At 47.4% G+C, this 20,200-nt stretch overlaps 6 protein-coding genes across 6 annotated transcripts, besides 18 other annotated features; all 6 read left to right on the top strand.

Annotated features, from left to right (window-relative positions):
- Positions 1-20,200: part of a sequence feature (sequence corresponds to BAC RPCI93-26A24) that runs on past both edges of the window.
- On the top strand, positions 518-2,338 carry Tb927.7.4920 (hypothetical protein, conserved; the record flags this gene model as incomplete). Its single annotated transcript, XM_841022.1, has 1 exon — positions 518-2,338. The coding sequence occupies one exon, from the start codon at positions 518-520 to the stop codon at positions 2,336-2,338; it is 1,821 nt and encodes a 606-aa protein (XP_846115.1).
- On the top strand, positions 3,334-4,443 carry Tb927.7.4910 (hypothetical protein, conserved; the record flags this gene model as incomplete). The annotated part of the gene is made up of 1 exon (XM_841021.1): positions 3,334-4,443. The coding sequence occupies one exon, from the start codon at positions 3,334-3,336 to the stop codon at positions 4,441-4,443; it is 1,110 nt and encodes a 369-aa protein (XP_846114.1).
- Positions 5,549-5,578: a sequence feature (AT_rich).
- Positions 5,725-5,783: a sequence feature (T-rich).
- Positions 6,306-6,327: a microsatellite.
- Positions 6,649-10,905, top strand: Tb927.7.4900 (5'-3' exonuclease XRNA, putative; the record flags this gene model as incomplete). The annotated part of the gene is made up of 1 exon (XM_841020.1): positions 6,649-10,905. One exon carries the CDS (start codon positions 6,649-6,651, stop codon positions 10,903-10,905), a length of 4,257 nt encoding a protein of 1,418 aa, XP_846113.1.
- Positions 11,386-11,472: a microsatellite.
- Positions 11,926-11,949: a microsatellite.
- Positions 12,218-12,242: a microsatellite.
- Positions 12,251-12,274: a sequence feature (AT_rich).
- Positions 12,302-12,371: a sequence feature (T-rich).
- Positions 12,596-12,674: a sequence feature (T-rich).
- Positions 12,738-12,774: a sequence feature (AT_rich).
- Positions 12,792-12,825: a microsatellite.
- Positions 12,979-13,031: a sequence feature (A-rich).
- Positions 13,251-13,285: a microsatellite.
- Positions 13,907-13,929: a sequence feature (AT_rich).
- Positions 14,477-14,535: a sequence feature (CT-rich).
- On the top strand, positions 14,721-17,282 carry Tb927.7.4890 (hypothetical protein, conserved; the record flags this gene model as incomplete). Its single annotated transcript, XM_841019.1, has 1 exon — positions 14,721-17,282. The coding sequence occupies one exon, from the start codon at positions 14,721-14,723 to the stop codon at positions 17,280-17,282; it is 2,562 nt and encodes an 853-aa protein (XP_846112.1).
- Positions 17,751-17,780: a microsatellite.
- Tb927.7.4880 (hypothetical protein, conserved) lies at positions 17,878-18,561 on the top strand (the record flags this gene model as incomplete). The annotated part of the gene is made up of 1 exon (XM_841018.1): positions 17,878-18,561. The coding sequence occupies one exon, from the start codon at positions 17,878-17,880 to the stop codon at positions 18,559-18,561; it is 684 nt and encodes a 227-aa protein (XP_846111.1).
- Positions 19,175-19,218: a microsatellite.
- Positions 19,242-20,054, top strand: Tb927.7.4870 (hypothetical protein, conserved; the record flags this gene model as incomplete). Its single annotated transcript, XM_841017.1, has 1 exon — positions 19,242-20,054. One exon carries the CDS (start codon positions 19,242-19,244, stop codon positions 20,052-20,054), a length of 813 nt encoding a protein of 270 aa, XP_846110.1.

Below are 20,200 nucleotides of genomic sequence, written 5' to 3'. Positions count from 1 at the left end.
GGACTGGCTTCTTTTTTTTCTTCTTTATCAATGTGTGATTTGCTTGGCAGGGCAAGGAAGATTTGGCAAGAAATAATTGCTGGTTGGTGCCTGTCAGCGTTGAAAAATTGCCATGTGGATCGTGTTTATGAATGGTCAGGCCCGCTTTTGGCTTGTGGGGGGCGCCACTTACACGGTAGGTAGCAAGGAGTGTCACATAACGCTGGCGGGGGATCCCAGTATCAGCAGAAAGCATCTCACTTTAAGGGTAGGATTGCTTCCCTCACTTGCCCAACCTCAGGAGCTCAGCAACGAGGAGGGAAAGGATCTTCTGCCTCTTATTGTCACCGACACATCAAAGTACGGTACCGAACTTCGCTCTTCCCCCAATCGTGGCGGCATCGACGGTGACAATGACAGTACGCACGCCGTGGAGAGGGATGTTCAACTCTCCGGTGCCACTCCGACGCGTGTTAAATTGTCCAGGGGTGATTCGTGTTGTGTTCCTGTTAACTCTGCGCTGTGGAGGGGGTTTTCCATGACTTTGGGGGCTCGTGGTACGACCCTTTCTTTGAGATGGAGCCCCATGCGCGTCTTCACAGTCGACTACAACGATGGATGCATGTATGAATGGATGAGCCGATGCGGTGCTGTAACCGTGTCGGATATCGCTCTGGCAGATTATCTCGTTACCCCACACTTAACCATAACACCCGCTGCCGTTGCTGTGTTGTGTCGTTTCTCCTCGCACATTGTAACCCCTGAGTACTTCAAGGTGCTGCAGGAGGGCAGGGAGAGCAACCCGCAAAAGGAGCTTCAGGACCCACGTGCATATTTTCCATCAGTTGACAGCTCGTGGTCTGCACTTCTGAGTAGCGAGAGCAGCGAAATTTTTGTGTCAGACAACAGAGCACCACCCGCGGCAGGTGAGATTTCGGCGGGGTTGAAGGTTGTGCTCTCGGATTCGTCACTAAAGGAAAGACGGCAGCGACTGTTTGCTGGTACAACGTTTGTCGTCGTCCAGCAATTTCTCTACGATGAGGTACGTGTGTTTCTGCCTTTTACCCAAGGTTGCGCCGTTCTGGATTTGTCGCTGCTCGACGCGGTTGACAGTTGTGGGGACGAAGCCGCAGTCCGTGCATTTTACGCAAAGCATTGTAATCACATTGTTTTGTACAGCGACCGGGAGGAGCTTCCTGTTTTAGGGCCCCTTCGCACGCTACAATATGCGATGGGCATGTGCTGCGTGGAGCACACGGCCTTCATTCGAAGCGTCGTGTGGTTGAAGCCACTCCCCACTTTGTCTCTCTCCTCCAATGTTTCCCCATCGGGAGAGAGCGAGCAGCCGGCGGCGTGTAGCTGCAAGTCCGTTGAGCGAGGGAGTGCGTACGCGAACCCGAAACAAAAAGACCACCGCTGTGAAAAGAAAATGGGACGAGGATATGACGAGACAGAGAGATTTCCCAGTGAGCAAACGGGGCGATCTGCAACCGAAGAGGGGCAAGAAATGCGAGAAGAGCAGGAATGTGGGTGTCGAATGCAGGGGGAGATGGAGCGAGAAGATGCTGAGGAAGACCACGACTGTGAGTCAAATATGATCCTTACGCAGGTAGAGACGGGAAGACCCTGTGTTGGCATGAAGAGAGGACGCGTCGGGGCCGCTGCTGTGGGTCGTTTAACGGATCCAAACCCCCTTTTCCAAGAGCTATGGAGTGATGAAGAGGTGGATGGCTATGACGATGACGATGCGACGGGGCACCACGAGCAAAACACACGAAGTGTGGGCGCAGGTGGTTGGATCTGCCGTAAACGACAAGCCGCAGAGGTGGGGATGGACTTCACAGTGAGGGATGGTCTTGCAATATCTTCACATCCGTGCCTTAAGCGTTACGCCGCATCGCTGATCTCCAGTGGTGGTGGTGGTGGCGGCAAGTGGTTCAAAAAGCAGCAATTAATCGAGTGCAGGGAGAAGGTCGAACTCGACCGCACTGAGACCGCACCCGGGGTCGGCTCATTAATGCGGCAGCTAGCTATCGATGATGTGGATATAATACCGGATGCTGTGGGCAAAGCCATCCGGATGGATATTCGGCAATTGGGCACGCGTCATACGACCCGAAACCTGCAGCCTCGACAGCAAAGGCGTCCCAAAAAAAAGGCACCTGCGCAGTACAGTGTCCTGGACTGTGACACCCTGAGTGAGTTTCCGTGGCCGTATGCGGAAGGTTGGCCCTCGAAGACCACGTCATTAGGAGAGAAACAAATGGCGAAGCGTGTAGACTCGTTAAATGATCTGTTACGGGGCCCGCAGTCGAGAAGAGCTCCGCTGAGCGTTTTCGACCTGGAAGCATTCCTGTAGTATGAGACCGGAATGGCCAAATTATTGCATAAAGGAGTTTTAACCTTCAGCAGTATTTGAGACTCGTTGGGTGCGATAAAATGACTACACATTTGCTACCATTGTCCCCACAAATAGCAATGGTTTGTGATAGCTGTATTTTTCTGTGCGCGACCTTTGCTCTTTTTTTTTTTTCAGTGGGGGTAGTGTCTGCAGGTGCGGACGTGGACTATTGTGTTTTAATTCTAAAGTGTTTCAATAATGGTTTGTTGGGCTTTCCTTTTTCATCCCTACTCTATGATTTGTTTATTTTTTCCTTCTCAGTTTCCTTATTTTTGGTGCAGGGGGAATATTAACTGTTATCATTATTATTTTCCCACAAAAGCGACTGTGAGATACTTCGGTTCGATAATATGTTCTTTTTTATGTGTTAGTTAATGGATTTATTTCACCACCATTTCTTTACCTACCCTTTGTCTATAACTGTCATTCGATATATAAATGAAAAGCGTGACCAAATGAGTAATATATACAGACTTATATATTTTTGTATCTACATTTGTGCGCTGTGTTTAGCCCATGCTACGCTCTTTTCCACGTTTCAGCAACACTTTAAATACTGCGGGGAGCGCTTGGTTCCACACAGTATTCGCGGCGGCGTTGGGGCGTGTGGGCACCGTTTTTTCACTACCTATACACACTTATATATCCATCTGAGTGCTTTTCCGTTTTTGAGGATATACCTTTTTTTTTTTCCTCCACCCTGTTGCGCGATCTTGACCTTTCTCTGACAATCGTTCTGGTGCTTTGTACACGGGGTGCCTCCCCGTATCAAAGGCGAGATCTACCCTACTCCTTAGTTCTTCTAATTTTGTGGCCTCGCCGTACTCTGTTTTTCCGATCAGTTTTGCATTTTTGTCTCCTCATATTTGCTGTGTTGCTGTTATCCCCTACGTTCTGTTTATTCACTTCTTGTGCACATGAAAACATAAAGCGAAAGGGCATCCTAAAGAAGCATGTTCTCCACTACCACCGGTTCTTTCTGTGGACCTTCGCTTAGTCAGCCAGTGAGTTACTCACTTCTGGTGCTTCCGCCAAAGAAGGAGCTCCGGAAGAAGGGCTACAACATGACTGATATCAACACAACTTCGACACGCGTACATCCACTTGCTCGATGGCAAACACATGTGTTAAAGCATGGTGCCACTTACCGTGATGCGCTTGACGCTGTGGAAGAGGCCAACACAAAGCACTGGGGGTTCCTAAAGGCTCGCATCCAGTTCTCCTGTGGCTCCTTTGAGTCCTTCGTGCGTACTAATCCGAACGATCCAAGCACATTGAAGGGCGTTTCTACATACGACCCTAACGGTGTCTTCCACAAGGAGACACTTGACTGCACGCTCAAGAACCGTTCTACACTGCTTCCCCGGCTGCGCGCCATCGTAGACGGGCGGGGCCACCATCTTTCTGGCAGCACCCCGCCGGCTCGCAGTTTCCATCCTCAGGTGCTGTACAAGAACTGCCCACCACCTGTGCTTTCCCAGGCTGGCTATGATTTTACGCCCATGAGTCACAACGCGTTCTTGCTACGCACTAACGATCATCCTCAGGGTGTGCGTGATGTAAAGAGCGACTTTATGAAGGGCAGTTGCGACTACCGTCCCAGGGCGTATCTTCGTGATGAGGTGAGCGGCGGGGTGAACAGCAGGCACTGCCACTGCGCAGAAGTGTACCAAGTGGGTGACTACACGATGGATCTGGCGCGGGGAGCTGAGATTGACCACCGCAACCGCACCGTTAACTTTGAATACACCAAGAAGGGGACCCTTAAGTCAGGCAGCAATATTGTGGGGAAGCGGCACGCACGGGTTCCGCGATTTCCGTGTGACCACAGTGTCAAGGGCGCCTGCGCTGATGCTGGTATGGATACACGGGACGGTGGCGAACTCCCGTTGGTGAGTGGGGAGGCGGTTGCCGAGGGTGCGGAACAGGGAGGAGCCACAACAAGCCCGGCTTTGCGGTCACCACGGAGACATTGCGGAGCCGGAAACGGGAAGGGGTCGTCGGATTCGCCTGTTGGGCGGAGCCAAGAGCGCGAAAAGCAGGTCCAGGTGCTGGTGGACTGATGTAATCCGCTGTGGAGAGTATTCCTGCAGTCATGTAGAGTGGGTGCGCGAGGGAGGTGAGATAGAGGGGGTGCCAAAATCGTAAACGAAGGACAACAAACTTTACACACTTGTTAGAAGATTAGAGAGTGGGACGCGCGGGGTAGGGAGTAACGCATGCTGGGAAATGCGAAGTATCTTCGTACGTGATATTGGCGGGGAAGGCACTCGGAGGAAGGGACGCATGAACGGACGAAATTAAAGGAAAGAAGAGGTGAAGATGTTCGCTGGTGGGCGTTTGTGTAAGGACCTCCTCCTTCTGCAGTTCCGTTACATGACAACACATAAACAACCATTTTGAAAAAATTTGGCTGTATTTTGTGTTGTTATTCCCATTTTTTTGTGTTTACCACTTTGCCGCTTTCAATTTCTGCAATTTTTTGCCCCCCTTCTTCCCTCCTTTTACCCCTTTTTGTTTTTTCTTCGTGCACTTCATGTTAGAATGAGGCGCGGTTATTCTTCCCGGCGTAGGATCTGACTGATTTTCAATTCTGTTTTCTATTTCATTTACTTTTTTCTCTCGTTAAATGTATCATCATCCCTTCTTTCACGTGATGTTTGCACTGATGTATCACTTTTCAATAATATGATCACTGCTTAATTGTTTTTGTGCGCCAAAGTCTCATCTTTCACTGCGATCTCATCTTCGGTCGTTTTCGTATCTCTTCTCTTCTTTTCCTTTCCGCTAGTTTTTTTCTAGTTATTAGGCGTGCTTGTATCACACATTAACGCTAAAAGACTTTTTAAAGTTTTGTAACAGGGAGAATACTTTCCCTCCCCACACACATACACAACCCTTCGTTTTCAGACTTTTGTGTTCATTACCTTTTCACTTTTGTTGTTGTTTTGTTTTCTTGAGATTATTGTTATAATTCCCTCAGTTTCCTTACACTTTTTTCTTTTGTTGTCACTGGAAGCAAACAGACCAGCCTCTTTTTTTTGGTTTTGTTTTGTTCTTCATTTGATTCTTCTCTTTACTCTTGTTCTGTGCCTCGGTAGAGCAGCTTCCGGTTGCACTTCTCTTCTTTGGGACCGTCACATTTGTTTCTCCTGTGTAAAGAAGGAGTAATATATATTGTAAAAAAAATAAATAAAAGAGGGCAGAACAGGGAGTAGACTTCTTGTTTTCGTCTTTCGTTCGCTCGGTTCTCCTTCCTACTTTACCATTTGTCGTTAGCTACCACTTGACAGGACCTTGGAAGATTTTAATAGTGGGGCCGCCGACGAAAGAACAATAGGGTTAAAATAGGGAAAAGAGAAAAAAAAAGAGAAAAACAAGGATAAAGATAAAAAGAAGACAAGCGAAGACTCGGACACTTTCGCAGTGGCTGTATATAGATATCTACATAGATTTCTACAGTTAGCGCAGCCGGTCGGTGGTAGTCGTTGTTTATTCCTTCCACCTTTACTTCCATTTGTTTTTTCCCCCTCCCGGGTGCTTTATTTCCCTTTATTTTCTTGTACTATATTCCGTTGGTCTCTCTTTCCCCTTACTCCCATTAATCGGCGTGGGAGAGAAAAGAGTGGGTTAAAGAAGAGAGAAGAAAAGAGAAAACGGGTAAAATCTTTGCTATTGTTGTGGGCCACGTGCTGACCTTTTTTTTGGCGTGTTTTGTCCGCTCGTAGCGCGAGGCCAAATTACTGAGGGTAAGGGACTAGGGAAAAGAAATACAAAGGAAAAAAAAGAAGTTGCATTACAGGAAGACAGACGGAGAAAGGTGTGGTGAAAGAGGGACGAGGAAAGAGGAAACAATCGAGGACGAACGAAAGAAGCAAAAAAAAAAAGCGGACGTTTTGCGGCTGCGAAAGGACAGGAGGGACGAAGAGAGAGAGAGAGAGAGAGAGCCAACCCAAGAAAAAAGAAAACAACAACAACATAGTGGGAGATTCATAAGGAAGAGGAAAACGAGAGGAGAAACAATAAAGTGCTTCCCTATTATTTTCGTTCCCTCCAACCCAGGTATACGCCTTCTGTCACAGAGTATTGGGGGGAAGCAAAAGGAGAGGAAACGAACGAAGTGGAACGTGAAAGGATTGAGTGCGTCAGGTGGTTGGTGATTACCAAACTGCAAAAAGAAGAAACCTGAAGGGTGAGCAAAGAAAAGGTGAGAGATTCTCAAATAAGAGAGATTCTGATAGCGAAACAGTTTATATATACGTGTAGACATGGGTGTTCCAAAATTCTTTCGATGGGTAGCGGAGCGCTACCCCTCAGTGATCACCCCATTTCGTGATTTTCCACCTCCAGTTGATAATCTGTACCTGGATATGAATGGTATTATTCACAACTGCACACATCCCAATGATGCGGATGCCACACACAAAGCGCCCACGGAGAAGGCTATGGTCGAGGCCATGTTTTCGTACTTGGAAAAACTTTTCAATGCGATTCAGCCCCGAAAGTGCTTCTTCCTTGCCGTTGATGGCGTGGCCCCACGAGCCAAGATGAACCAGCAACGGCAGCGGCGTTACCGCAGTGGGTACGAAATGATGGTTGCACGGGAGGAGGCTTTATCTCGCGGCGAGGAACTTCCCGAGGAAGCTGATGTGTTTGACAGTAACTGCATTACCCCGGGAACGGACTTCATGGTGCGCATAAGTGAACATTTTCAATACTTTATCATGATGAAGATGTCGACGGACCCTGCGTGGCAAAACTGTAGCGTTATCTACTCGGGCCATGACCACCCCGGTGAGGGTGAGCATAAAATTGTTGAATTTATCCGTCGGAGGAAGATGCAGCCGGACTACGGTCCGAACGAAACGCACTGCATGTACGGACTTGATGCAGATCTCGTCATGCTAGCGCTCGCTACTCACGAGCCTCATTTTGTGCTGTTGCGTGAGGTGGTGACCTTTGGGTTTGGCCAGGAATCGCGGCGGGCACGTGAACAGCGTGAGCAGGACGAATCAGACGGCATTGTGGCTGACAAGTCTTATCAGAAGCCTGACGAGTTTGTTTTGTTTCATGTGAATGTCTTGCGTGATTATCTCGACCTTGAGGTTCGCGAGAGGCTTGGTGACAAGCTCCCGACCAACTACGACCTAGAGCGAGTTGTAGACGACTTCGTGCTCATGTGCTTTTTTATCGGTAATGATTTTCTACCGAGTATCCCAACGCTTGGTATCCACGATGGAAGTTTGGTGCAAATGCTTGACCTTTACGCGCAGCGGGTGCTGTTGGCCCACACGTACCTAACCGACATGGGACGCATTGACTGGCGAGCCGTGGAGGGGTGGCTGCAGGGGCTTGCCGACCTAGAATTCACCACAATTAAAGCTCGAGAGGCGCAGGAACAGGAGTATCAGCGAAGAATGGCACAACAATGTGGCGAACACCGGGCTGCCACAATATCAACGTCGACTGTGGAGTCGTTAAGGGAGTACAAAGACCGTTACTACCGAGACAAGCATCAGTTTGCCATGGGGTGGGATCCACAAGGGGAAGATATGGCCAAACTAAGACTACACTACATTGAGGGCATCATGTGGGTTATTGGCTACTACTACCAGGGGCCGCCATCGTGGAAGTGGTACTTTCCACACCACTACGCGCCAATGGCCAGCGATCTGGTTAATCTTCCCGCTGTGGCGGCTTGTGTTAAATTTGATCCCGGTAAACCTTTTCTTCCCCACCAACAGTTGCTCGCGGTTTTGCCGCCTATGTCGTACCGCTCTATGCCCCGTGCCTATTGGCCGTTACTACGAAGCAAAAACAGTCCTCTGGCCAGGTATTTTCCAGAAAAGCTTCAAATCGATCGAGAGGGCACACGCGCACCCTGGGAGGGTGTAGTGTTGATTCCCTTCATCGAAGAACGGACGTTGCTTGCCGCGTATGAAACCGTGCAAGATCGAGTAACGCCGGAGGAACGTAAGAACAACCGCCTAGGTCTACCAACCCTCTATGCCTACGATCCCACTATTGAAGCCTACGAGGTGCCAAACTCGTTATTTGGGCCCCTGAGAAGAACCACCGTTCGCCGTGACGCTTTCGACTTCCCCCCCTTGACAAAGTTTATTCCGCGGCTCTGCACAGGCGTGTGCACTGGTGAGCAACAGTTTGAAGGGTTCACGACACTTCGGTCGAAGTGGCGTTACATCACCCCACAACGTGAGAGCGGTGTTGTGACTATCTTCGGCATGCCCGCACGCGGTGAGAGCTTGCTCCTAGGGTTGAAGGACAGCTTCAACGCTATTGCCGCCCATGAGGTCGCAACGCTTGTTGGGCAGGAAGTTCTTGTTGGATTCCCGCACTACCGCCGCGCACGTGTGGTAGCGGTTAGCGACAAACGTGTGCACATCAGCGCCAATATAAATCTAGAGGGTGTTTCGTGTGGTGCCAACGTACGGGAACTAAACCGGGACGCTTCAATGAATATAGCGAAGGAATTGGAAACACATCGACAGTGTATGCGGGAGAAGCTCGGAATGTCTGTAAGCAACCTGACAGTACTCGTGTATGTTAACCTTTTTACTGGAATGCGCATGACCCGAAAGGGGCGTGTGGTGCGCAACTTTTCCAAGGACCAAACATGCTATGCATTGCCCCTTGTAGCGCGCTTGCAAGACGTGAAATTAACGGAAGACTCTCGCTACGTTGAGAGGGATCGTGTGGAATGGGATAACCGCTTTGGTTCCAGAGTCATACTGGTTGGAGCTGAGCCAAAAAGTATGAAGGGGAAGGATCAGCAGCTATATGGTAGTTCTGGTGTTGTGGTTAGATCCAGCCCTGATGCTGAGGGGACGTTTACTGTCGCTGCACGGGTGTTTCAAAAGCCAGTTTCTATTCCGCACGTGCTGCTTGACTATGCTTCGTCTCGCAATTGGGTATCAATGCCAGATGTGAGCAATGAGGTCCGTGTTGGTCCCTTGGCTCTAAAGCATCTTGTAGGTTCTGTACGCACATCCCCTCAGTACGGTTGCCGTGAGATTGGGCTCGGCCTCATTTACACGCGGAATAACCTCGTTCGCATCGGTTACGCGAAACAAACGGTGCGTGGTGGCAAAGCATGGGGAGCCCCCGGTGGCAGGTTGGGTGCGGGGCTGGAAAATAGTGACGATGCATTTGGCAGGCCAGTCCAAGATGCTGCGCCGGCGGGTCACTACTTGGAAAGCCTGCAAAAGGGCGAGTCTCGTCCCCGATCTTCCCGTCCCATGCAGTACATGACATGGTTCTCGCGGAAAGCCGTTGTCTTAATCAAAACGTACGTGGAGAGGTTCAAACCACTTGTTGACCGACTGGAAAGCATTGCCTCTTCACCCCAAGCTCTGGATCCCCCGCAGTTCATGACGGGCGAGTGGGCTGATAACGACGTGGACGACGTTCTTCGTTCGATCGAAGAGTTTATCGAATCGTGTGGCATACAAAGCGTCCCCCTTGTTGCTGCCCAAGATGACGCTTTTCCACGAGAACACGTGCGAATGTTGGAAGAAGAGCTGGACCGTCAAGGGCCACGGCCGTTGGAGGACAGAATGCTGAGCTCGGTGGCGCGGCGGTGTCTCTACTTTCCTGTCACAAGATGTGCTGGTGGACACATTTCCCAATTACCTCTTCCCCAGGAGCAGACAGTTCACCTTGGCTCCCGCGTTGTGAACTGCCGTGCCTGTGGTGCAGCACCTTTCGGTGCAACTGGTACCGTTGTTCGTTTGCTATCAACTGGCCACGACGCGGAAGTTGTGTATGATGACCCTTTCGTTGGTGGAAGTTACTTTGACGGCAGGCTGCGTCAGCCTCGTGGTTCGATATCGAAATTGTCAACACTCCTCGTTTTGAATAAACCTTCGGGTGACGAATCTGAGTCGTCACAAGGACAAAATGGGTCCGTTGTCCAAAATTTAAAGAGTATCTGCAAGAAGTTGCAGCAAAAGGAGGACGATCACGATCAACAACAGCAACATGGGCGTGGGGTGGGAATTCCATCCACGGAAGGTACCCCAAGCATCCCGAAGCCACGTAGCGCCATGGGGGAGACAAGTGCTTCTGGTATCGCAGCTGGACGGAACGTCGTGTCACCTTCATCTCTAACGGTAAGTGGTGGTTCTGGCGGCATTCAAGTAGCAGAACTTATGGGGAAATTGGCATCGTCGAAGGCGACTTCACCAGATGCAGGGCTGAATATTTGTGGTGCAACATATGCTCCAACTGTCGCTAGCAATAAACTGCCGGTGGCTCCTCGCTCAGTAACCACCACGGCAGCCCCCGGCTCCGGGACCTTCTCCGTTCCACTACCGCGTACAAGTGGCAACGCAAACAGGACAAACAGCGGCGATGGCGAAGGTGATAAAGGTTGCAGGAAGCCTGGTTTCTCTTTTACTGTTCCGTCGGAGGTTTTGAACGGTGAATTCCAAATTCGCCCTGGTGAAGGGGCTTTGCTTCTGAAGCGCATGATTTCTCAGCATTTATCAGGAGACAGGAAACGATGAGGAGTGTTGGTGGTAGTGGTGTTGGTGTTGGTGGGAGAAAATGAACCGAAGAATACGTCCATGAAGCGTGACTTCATTCCTTTTCATCTTTTCAGTCTTTATTTGGACATTTACCCACGGTGGACCTTGCATCTAAACATATGTGCATATGTACATATTAGATTTGCGTTTTTCCCGAGGAACTCGGAGATAAATGGGCGCGTGAAGGTGGGCTTGTCTCTATTGCTTCAATTTTTCTTTTTTTTGGTGCGTGTGTATGTGGCAAGTGGTTGGAAGTGAAATGAAAGACACCATGATAGCGTTGAAATGTGTGAAGTTCACGTATGCGTAAGCGTGTGTGTATGGGTGCGAGAGGAAAGAAAAAAAAAAGAAGGTTGATACGCGGGAATCGAACGACCACATTGTGTGGTGAAATGAAAACACAATAGGGAGGAGAGAGCGAGTTTAGCCCCCTCGCGTGATGGCAGTTACGACATAAAAATAAATAAATATATAAGTAACTATACAAATATATATATATATATATATATTTATTTATTTATATATGAGATTATATGTATATACATACGCTTGTAGGTGGGAAAAACTTTTTCTTTTTTTGTTTCTTTGATTCACAAGAGGATTTTAAGCCACTGTGTTCTTTTCTTTGTTACTTATTATCATTATTCGACTTGCAACGGAGTTTAAACACAATTTCACTGTGAACGCCGTCCGCTCTTTCTCTCCTATTTATTTCCACACTATATTCCTTTCCCTTTCCCTTCCACTGTGCTTGTGGGTTTGTGTTTGTGTTTCCATTTTCTTTTTTTTTTCTTGTGCGTGAGCGCATGTGGGGCGAGGGGTATCAATGCATGGTACTTTTCTTTGACTTTTCTTTGCCTTTCCTTTGCTGAGGGAAACAGTAAAGGACAGAGTGGATTGCGTAAAAGGACGTAAAGAGAAAGAGAAAGAAAAGAAAAGAACTGGAGAAGGAATAATGAAAAGCATGAAGAGAACGCAAAGAAGGTGACAAATGCACGAATATATATATATATATATATATATTAAACTGCATGTTTGCGTATAGTTAGGTTTAGTTACGGAGTTTAGGTATTAATTGATGAGGGAAGAGAGGAGGGATCGAAATGTTGATAAAATAGCCGAGCAGTAGGTGAAGTGTTAGAAGGCACAAAGGATTATATATGTTTCTTATTTATTTACTTATTTATATAAGATACTAGGATAGGAAGCACGCATTCATACAGGTACACAAAAGTGTGTGCAGATACGGGAAAAAATTAGAGCACAACAACATGTATTGTGATGATATGAGGTGTGTGTGTGTGTGTGTGTGTGTGCATGCATGTTTTTTTAAAAATTTTAATATTAAGAGGATGAACGTATGGGTTTGGGTTTCAAAAAAAAAAAAAGAAGGAGGAGGGAATAAAGAAAAGAAAAAAAGGAAGGGGATAGCAAAACGAAAGAAACCAATGACGGAAGTGGAGAGACGAATGTGACAATTGAGAACAGGAAAAACGACTTTTTCTTACCCCCATTCCCTTTCTTTTTTGTTTTGTTTTTAATATTTTATTTCTCTCCCATGCGGTACTTCATGTTGCCGCAGCTGGCATGCAGGGAGAAGCGAGGGGGGGGGGAAAATGGGGCGGAGGAGGCGGTAAGGGGGAAAAAAAAGCACTGGTCATTTTCAGGCAAGAAAAAAAAAATAAAATAAAATGTGATGAAAGGAAAATAAAAATAAAAGTAAAGAGAAATAAAGAAAAAAGGTAAAACGAACGTACGTCATGTGAACCCGTGTCCCTCCCGCGTTCCATCCCTTCCAAATAACTTGTTTGTTTTTTTTTCAATTTATTTTTATTTTTGTTTTTTTAAGAAAGAAAAAGGAGATAGAAAGGAAAGGAAAGGAAAGAAATGAAAAAAAAATGGAGAGCATGTCATTTGAGTACTGTTTTTTTGTTTTTTGTCTGCGCACATTGTCGTTTCCATCACTTTATTTTTGCATCTTTTTGTTTTGTTATGTTTTCTGTTCCCATCACCCTTTTTTTTTGTTTAAAAAATATTAAATGTCTTTGGGTGTCTCTTTTTTTTTTGTTTGTTACTTCTTTTCCTTTTCCTTTTTTTTTGTTGTTGACTTTTGGGCTTTAGTTTTGGTCGCCTATTGATGTATGTTTTCAGTGTTCTGTGGCGTGCCGCAAGTATTGTTCCAACGTCTTTTTTTTCTTTTTGTTTCTTTTCGTGTCAAATTATTGTGTTATGACTATGTATTTATGTCTGTTCTTTCCATGTACCGTTTCTGCTGCTTCCGCCGCCTGGTTCTGTTTTTTTTTGAAACTTATATTATTGGCATGTTTTTCTCTTTTTTTTTTTCTTTCTTTTTTTTTTTAATTGTTCCTACTCCCATCAAAGGTCATAGATTTGTTTCCGTGCAACAATAATATATGTGCTTACGTCTCACGATATGCGCGGTTTTTTTTAAAAAAAAGGAAAAGTGAAGGGTTCGGGTTGCCAGCCGTGAATTTTAGTAGGTGCATTACATTTTAAAATCATTCTTCTTATTTTATTTTTATTTTCACCCTTGGAAAGGAGAAATTATATATGTTACTATCATTACTATTATTGCGAACCGTCAGAGCATGGCTCGCAGTGAAGCATAAAATGGAATGGAAGGGTTAATTGAATTATTACGCCTGTCTGAAAATACCGTTTTCAAGTTATGTATGAATTCTTATGTGGAGTTTGCGACCCGATAGCAACGAAAGTTTTAACCTTCATAAACAGATTTGTTATGAGTTTCGACTTCTGCCTGTAAATAAGGGTTTTGTTCCTCATGTATGTCGGTGGTTAAACTTGCTTATGATGCTGAAAGAAAAAAAAGAGAAAGTTGTTTTCCTGGTGCCATTTTGTAAGTTACCTACATTACTTGTCATATGAGTGTTTTTTTTTTGAAAATAATTTTAATGTGCACATGCGTGTTCAGCAGTTGCGACTATGATATCTATCTATCTATTATTATTATTTATTTTTTTTGCCTTTCCCCTTTGGTCCTTTTTTTTCTTTTTGTTTTTCTTAATTAGAAGAAAACACGAGGAACGCGTGTTAGTGAAGGTTTTCGTGGGCGCGCTGGTTGTGTTCGGGGTCGAGTTAGCCGCAGCAGCAACGTGTGGTGTGTGTGTGTGTGTGTGGTGTTAGTGGTGGTTCCAAGTGGATTCTCCTCTTGTCTTCTTTTTTTTTTTTTGGGGGGGGGTCTTTTCTTTAAAGTCTCTCGCGAGACCACCACTGTTAATTAGGGAGGAAAGGCACAGGAAAGCAAAAAGAAAATAAATTGTGAAGAAAGGGATCGTCTTTTCACAGGTAGGTGCAGAGATAATTACTTATGCGTTCACTCCTTTACATAACCCATAGCGATAAATATCATCAATAATCTGAGGAGAAGGAAGGCGTCTCCATACTGAAACGGGACGAAAGAAAATTGGAAATACGGTTTGATTGATTGTGAAGGGGAAGGAGAAATATACAAGACAGGGTTGAGTGACGTTATCGGTGTGAGTCAAACAAAACTTGTGAAGGAAACATCGAGGCGAAAGGGAGGAGGAGGAAGAGGAGGAAGTGAGGGGGGGGGGGAAAAAAAGAAAGGAAGTCAAGAAAAGAATCAAAAGGGAAGATAGAAGTCCAGCAAGCAAAAGTTGTGAAAAGGGAGAGGCAAGGATTCATTTTCGATTAGAGTTTTTTTTTTAAAGAAAAAATATTCGGATACTCGTAGGAGGTTGTGAGTGTGACGCGGAATTATTCAAGTGTTGCACCCACTTTTTCCTCAGAAGATGAGTACTGGCCCTTCAACCACGTTGGCAGGGAGCGGTTGCCTCACAGTTGCTCTCGCCGGCGCTGCTGTTGTTGTTTCTGCGGTCACTTATATTTCTAACAAACGCCGGTCTGCATTGTCTACCATTGCCGCAAACCGGGGCGGTTTTCAATCGGTGAGTGTCCAGCCTCAAACAAAAGGAAACGTGGCGGGCCAGGATGCATCGAGTGCCAATAACCGTGGGGTTCCACATTCCACATTTCCCCAAAGTAACACCGGTCCAACGAACAGATCATACTACTACGCGTTTGCAGAGAGGCATGTGAAGAGACACAACGCAACGACTATGGAATGGCGGGATGACGTACTGGGCGTTCGAATGCTTTTTTCACCCATCCTGTTTGCTGTGGAAACCGAGGAGCGGCAAGCCCCGTTGCTACTTGTTGGGTTGCGTTACCTCAGACAGCCGGAGCATCGCGTTGCCATAACATTTGAGTACTGTGAAACAGAAGAGACGGCAGAAAACTATCGTGAGCTTAGCCTTGAGCGTGTTTGTGACTGCGCTAAGTTGCTTTCTGGCACCGGGAACATTCGAATTGGCAGCGCCCAGTTGCCTAGTGCCGAGTACTGTTATCTGGACAGAGGAAATAAGCTGAGATTTGCACTCTCTGTGTTCCTTACAAGCAAGCGCCTTGCCGTAACTGCGCAGTACATTGCCGACACGCGTGTGAAGAGCGTGCTGCCTACGGCCTTCAATGAACTCGTGCGGTCCATTCAGTTCTCTGAGCCACGCTCGTCACCTTCTTATTTGTTGTGTGCTGAGCCGCGTCTTGGGTTGGGATTTAGACTACCGCTCGACTTTGTTATGGATGAGCACCTGCGAGAGCTGTTAACAATTGCAGAGGAAACGACAGTAACATCGGCGACACCTCGTGCATCCGGAGGTGAAGGACCAAATGGAAGTGCTTCGCACAGTGCCCTTCGCCGGATAGACAAGGAGGGGCGCAACAGCAGCAACGGTCCCAGAGCAGCTGGCAATGCTGCTCCATCAACTCCAGACGTGCTGTGGGGCTTTAGTGTACCGCATCAGCTACCAGACTTATGCGCGGTTGAACACGCTACCGGTGGGGGTAGGTACGGGTTTTTGGGAAATGGGGAGACAAATGGTAATAGTGATAGTGTTAGTGTGCAATTTGTCACTATTTCAAGCCTCGGCCCACGCCGAATCGTTGTCGTGGCTTGCTACGAACCCTTGCCGGCGGGTAATTTCAGTTGGCAAACATTTTTTGAACATCATCTTCGCGCGGTAGTGCGGCGCTTCTCCGTACATCACTCCACTGATGGATCTAATGCCTACTCTGTCAGTGTCGTGAGGAGTAATGACGAATTGCAATGCGCGAAAAGCGGTAAACAGAGAAACTTCGTAGTGCAACTACAGCAGATTATGGTACCAACGAATGGTGACAGCGCGGGGGAGGATGACCCGAATCCCACACTACAGTTGGAAGGGGCTCTTTGTGTGCAGGAAGTACTCATTGATCCAAATAATGTTTGCGCTGCCCATTTGCGTCATCCACAGGGTCGTAGGAGTGACGGCGATGCTCTCTCACCCACCGACTTAATGCATATGCATACCGATAAGGCTGGTCCAAGTGGTGAAGCGTTTATCAGCGCCTATCTGAGTGTGTTTTGCTTGCGCATTCGGAGTGAATGTGTTTCTATGTGTTTTCTTTTCCCGACTGCATGCCACACGCTGGAAGAGGTCGTTACTTTCTGCCGCCGTACAATTGATACCATGTCACTTGGAAATCATTACGGACAGAGTACTTCGCTTATATACTGCAATAAACGACACGAAGTACTACCCTTTAGTATATTATTAAACCCTGCTTGCGCAGCTGCCGCTGCAACAGTTGTGGTAAGAGAACCTATTATGGGTGAACCGCTTGCTGCATTCTGTGTTGGTGGCATGGATGGCCTTACTGTCCACCTCAGGGTATTCCCAATTCCATTTGTTGCGCACACTTCGCAGGTGGCGCGACGCCGGGCAACCTCTCGGCTCGAGAAACTAGTACGGGATTACCTATTGCGGCTTCCTGGCCGCGTATGTGTGCACCATTGGGAGACCACCATGTTAGGCGCCTCCGCCGCACTGGAGGTGCATTACGAGCAGCTGTGCGATAGTGACGACGACGATGGTGATTCCGATTCCTTCGTCATGGACAATGATATGGGGCGCTTCAACCCGTTTTCCTTCCTGGGTTCACCATATTGTCATGAGGGGCATGATATGGAGGGCGCAGAGTGCCCACAAGAGCAACACACACCAGTGATTGGCATGTCTGCTTCTGCTGTGGGTTCGTCTGTTTTATCGCGCTCTGCAGAGCATATGCTGCTGCGCGCCCCGTCGCTAGACTCCAGAGAGGAATCTACGACTCTGCAAGTGGCAGTAGTTGTGTGTTGTGAGGGTTGTGCCTTCCTTTTCCTCGCCAGTTTGGAGGGGTACCCTCTCGCAGCCGTTAGGCAGGTTGTACGGCAGTTCGCTTCCAATCTCTCTGTCTCAACCGGAGTGACGGCATAGGGATTGTTGTAATGCATCCATCGCCTCTGTGCGCTTTGCTGTTCCTTTCCTTCCCTCTCTCTTTACTCTTCTTCCAAGAGGAGCGGGAAGATGTGCGACGGCGGCTGCAAGGCAACTCCCTGCAGTCTCATACGTACCCGTGTTGGTTATTTGTTTACCAAAGGGGTTGCTTGTCGCTCCTTGTGACTGCATATGAGTTGTCGGGCGGCCATGCCTCTCCCTCTCTTTCTGCTTCGTTCTTTTTCCGACCCATGTGTCTTGTTTTTTTTTTTTAAGATACTGTGTCTTTTTTTTTTTTCGTTGTTATTATCTCCTTCCTTTTTCTGGTTATACACATTTTTGTGCAAGGGTATTCGTGGTGAGCGAAGGGAAGCCTCGTTTATTTCACCTGCTTATGTCCTTGGTATAAAGTTGTTTTTGGGTGAAAGTTCCACCGAACGCGTCATCGTTGTCTCAACTTTGATTTGCATATATATATATATATATATACATATATATTTTTTCCACCCCTCTTCCTAGGACGCACTTATTTCAGGAGGTCCACGCGCTCCAGGTGGGAGAAGTTACGCCCAATTCCCTCACAAGAAAATATCCAATGAGTCTCCTCTGCAACATTTCCATATACATTCTGATGGTGTTACCCATCATTCTGCTCTCCAGGGGGTACAATATGCGTCCTCAGCGGCTTCTACCACTTGTCGCAGTTATCGCCCTCTCCCTTATTGCACAGTCGACAATCATCACGTCGTTGACGGGTTCGGGATTATTTTTGAATTGCCTTCAACAAATGTTTAAGGTCCTGGCCGTCCCGGTGATGGATGCAGCGCTGATAGACTTCGCACTCAACGATCCAAAAGCTCGTAAGTCGTTGCAAGTGATGGGTGGAGGCGATGATGCCAGTGCCGCTGTTGCCGTCGCGTGGACCGCTGTTGATGTCGCCCTGTATCGTTGGTTCAACTGGTATCATGTGATGGGACAGCCAGGTTTCGATGAGGAGAACCTCCGCTCTGCGGTGGAGGCCTTCGTGAACATCGTGTCACTTTTGATTGCGGCGCGTTTAATTGAGGGGCGTGTGCAAGGTAATGAACATAATTCAAACAAGGTCAACAGTACCCATAATGTTAGCTCAGGTATGTGGATTTGGGTTGCAGTTGTGCGTGTGATGGGAAACGGCGTCGCTTATTTTTACGGAAACAACCTCATCGGATCCGCGCTAAATATGGTCGCCTTGCTGTGTATACGGTGCTTCCTTGGATCTAAAACTGGTGCGAAAATTTGAGAGGGTGGTGGTGGTGAGGTCTCCCGCTCGAATTACCATCCCAACTGCACATTTAACTCCATGTTAACTGGGGCGACGCTTGTGGAGAGAAAGAGAGAGAAATGAAAGGGATGTGGTCCGGACCAGACGGAGTTGAGGATATTAGCGGCGTAACATGGGAGATTCAAAGGGGTAATATTTCCACATGGTGAAATAGGAAATAAAATAAATAAGAGCATGCGGGCGTCATTCGAAGCTGGTTCTGGCTACCAATGCCGCACTGGGGAAACTCTTGTTTTGACACATCTTACTCCTTCCGTTCCTCCAACTTGCCCTTTCGTTCAGCTTTGTAAACATCTGTTTCCTTCACGTTTCATTGTTGTAATCACTTCGGTATCTCAATATTTCGACCTTTTGATCTTTCCCTCCCTTCCCCCTCCCCCACTTCTCTGTCATTCGGTGGTCCCCACGTTTGAGCGCAACATCTTACGAGAAGTGGTTTACTCTTCCTCCTTGTCGAAGCTACACGTGCACTTGTGGAAGAGCATATTGAAACGACGAAGAAACGCTAAAAGGAGGGAAGGGGTAAAGCAAGAAAGAGTTTTAGAGGTGCGCGAACAGAAAGTGAATAGGGTTATATATATATATATATATTTGTTTATTTATTTGTACATTTATAGAGAGGCATAGGATTAGTGGTCATGGACGTTCTTATTGCAAAAGCAGTGGAGCGACTCGGAAAGAAGAAGCTTTGGGTCCTCGTACACGTTGTAGACAAACTACCAGAGTCCGAGCGCACGGTTGGTGGTGTGCGGAATGCATTTCGCAGCATCAATGTTTTTATAAACGATATTGATTTTGCGATGCTCGCTTCTCAGTTTGGCCGCCGTTGCGGTGGGGTTGGGATATTGAGGGGTGTCACAACTGTGACTGATGAGAGTGCTCCTTTTGACGTCGAAACTTTTAAACGCTCGTTTCTCCCTTCGCTGTCGCCACGGCGGCAGTACGTCGTGTCGCTGTCGTTGAAGCGTGTCCCCACGGATGGCTCTGGATTCATTACCTTTGATGAATTAATGAAGGTGTACGACACTGCAAGGCACCCTAAACTTCTTTTGGGGTGGGAGGCCCAAGCGCTTGAACGAATGTTTCTTAATGACTTTTGGGAGGCCCATTCGGACGGTGGTATCACGGTGGAGGAACTAACGGCATATCTTGTTGGTATCTCTCACAAAACGGTACGTGATGAGGACTTTGAGCTCCACTGCATTCGCAGCTTTTCGCTGGATCGACCGAAGGTAAGCCTGGAAGAGCGAATGGCTTCAGCTGCCTCTACTGATATCAGACTCAAAAGCATACACGGAACCAAGCAGCATCCCCTATACCAGGCATCATCATCAGACTACGGAAAGGGATGGGAGACTGTAAAATACGACGGCAAGTTCGCCTGCAAGTACACTTTCACTAAAAATTTGCAGAGCCAGTGCACAATGGGACCCAACACCATGAATATGTGACGAGAAAGTGCCTAGGGGTTCTCCATCGCGCGTTAGCCCCCATTTCGCTCATCTTCCAACAAACTTCCTTCCCCTTTACTCGGTTTATGTTATTTTTGAAGACCCGCATTAAAAAAAGTTACCGGCATCAGCACGGGAGCGCATGT

Source organism: Trypanosoma brucei, chromosome 7, assembly GCF_000002445.2.
Source record: "Trypanosoma brucei brucei TREU927 chromosome 7, complete sequence".
Taxonomy (NCBI): Eukaryota; Euglenozoa; class Kinetoplastea; order Trypanosomatida; family Trypanosomatidae; genus Trypanosoma; species Trypanosoma brucei.
This window is presented reverse-complemented; position numbering and strand designations above follow the sequence as displayed.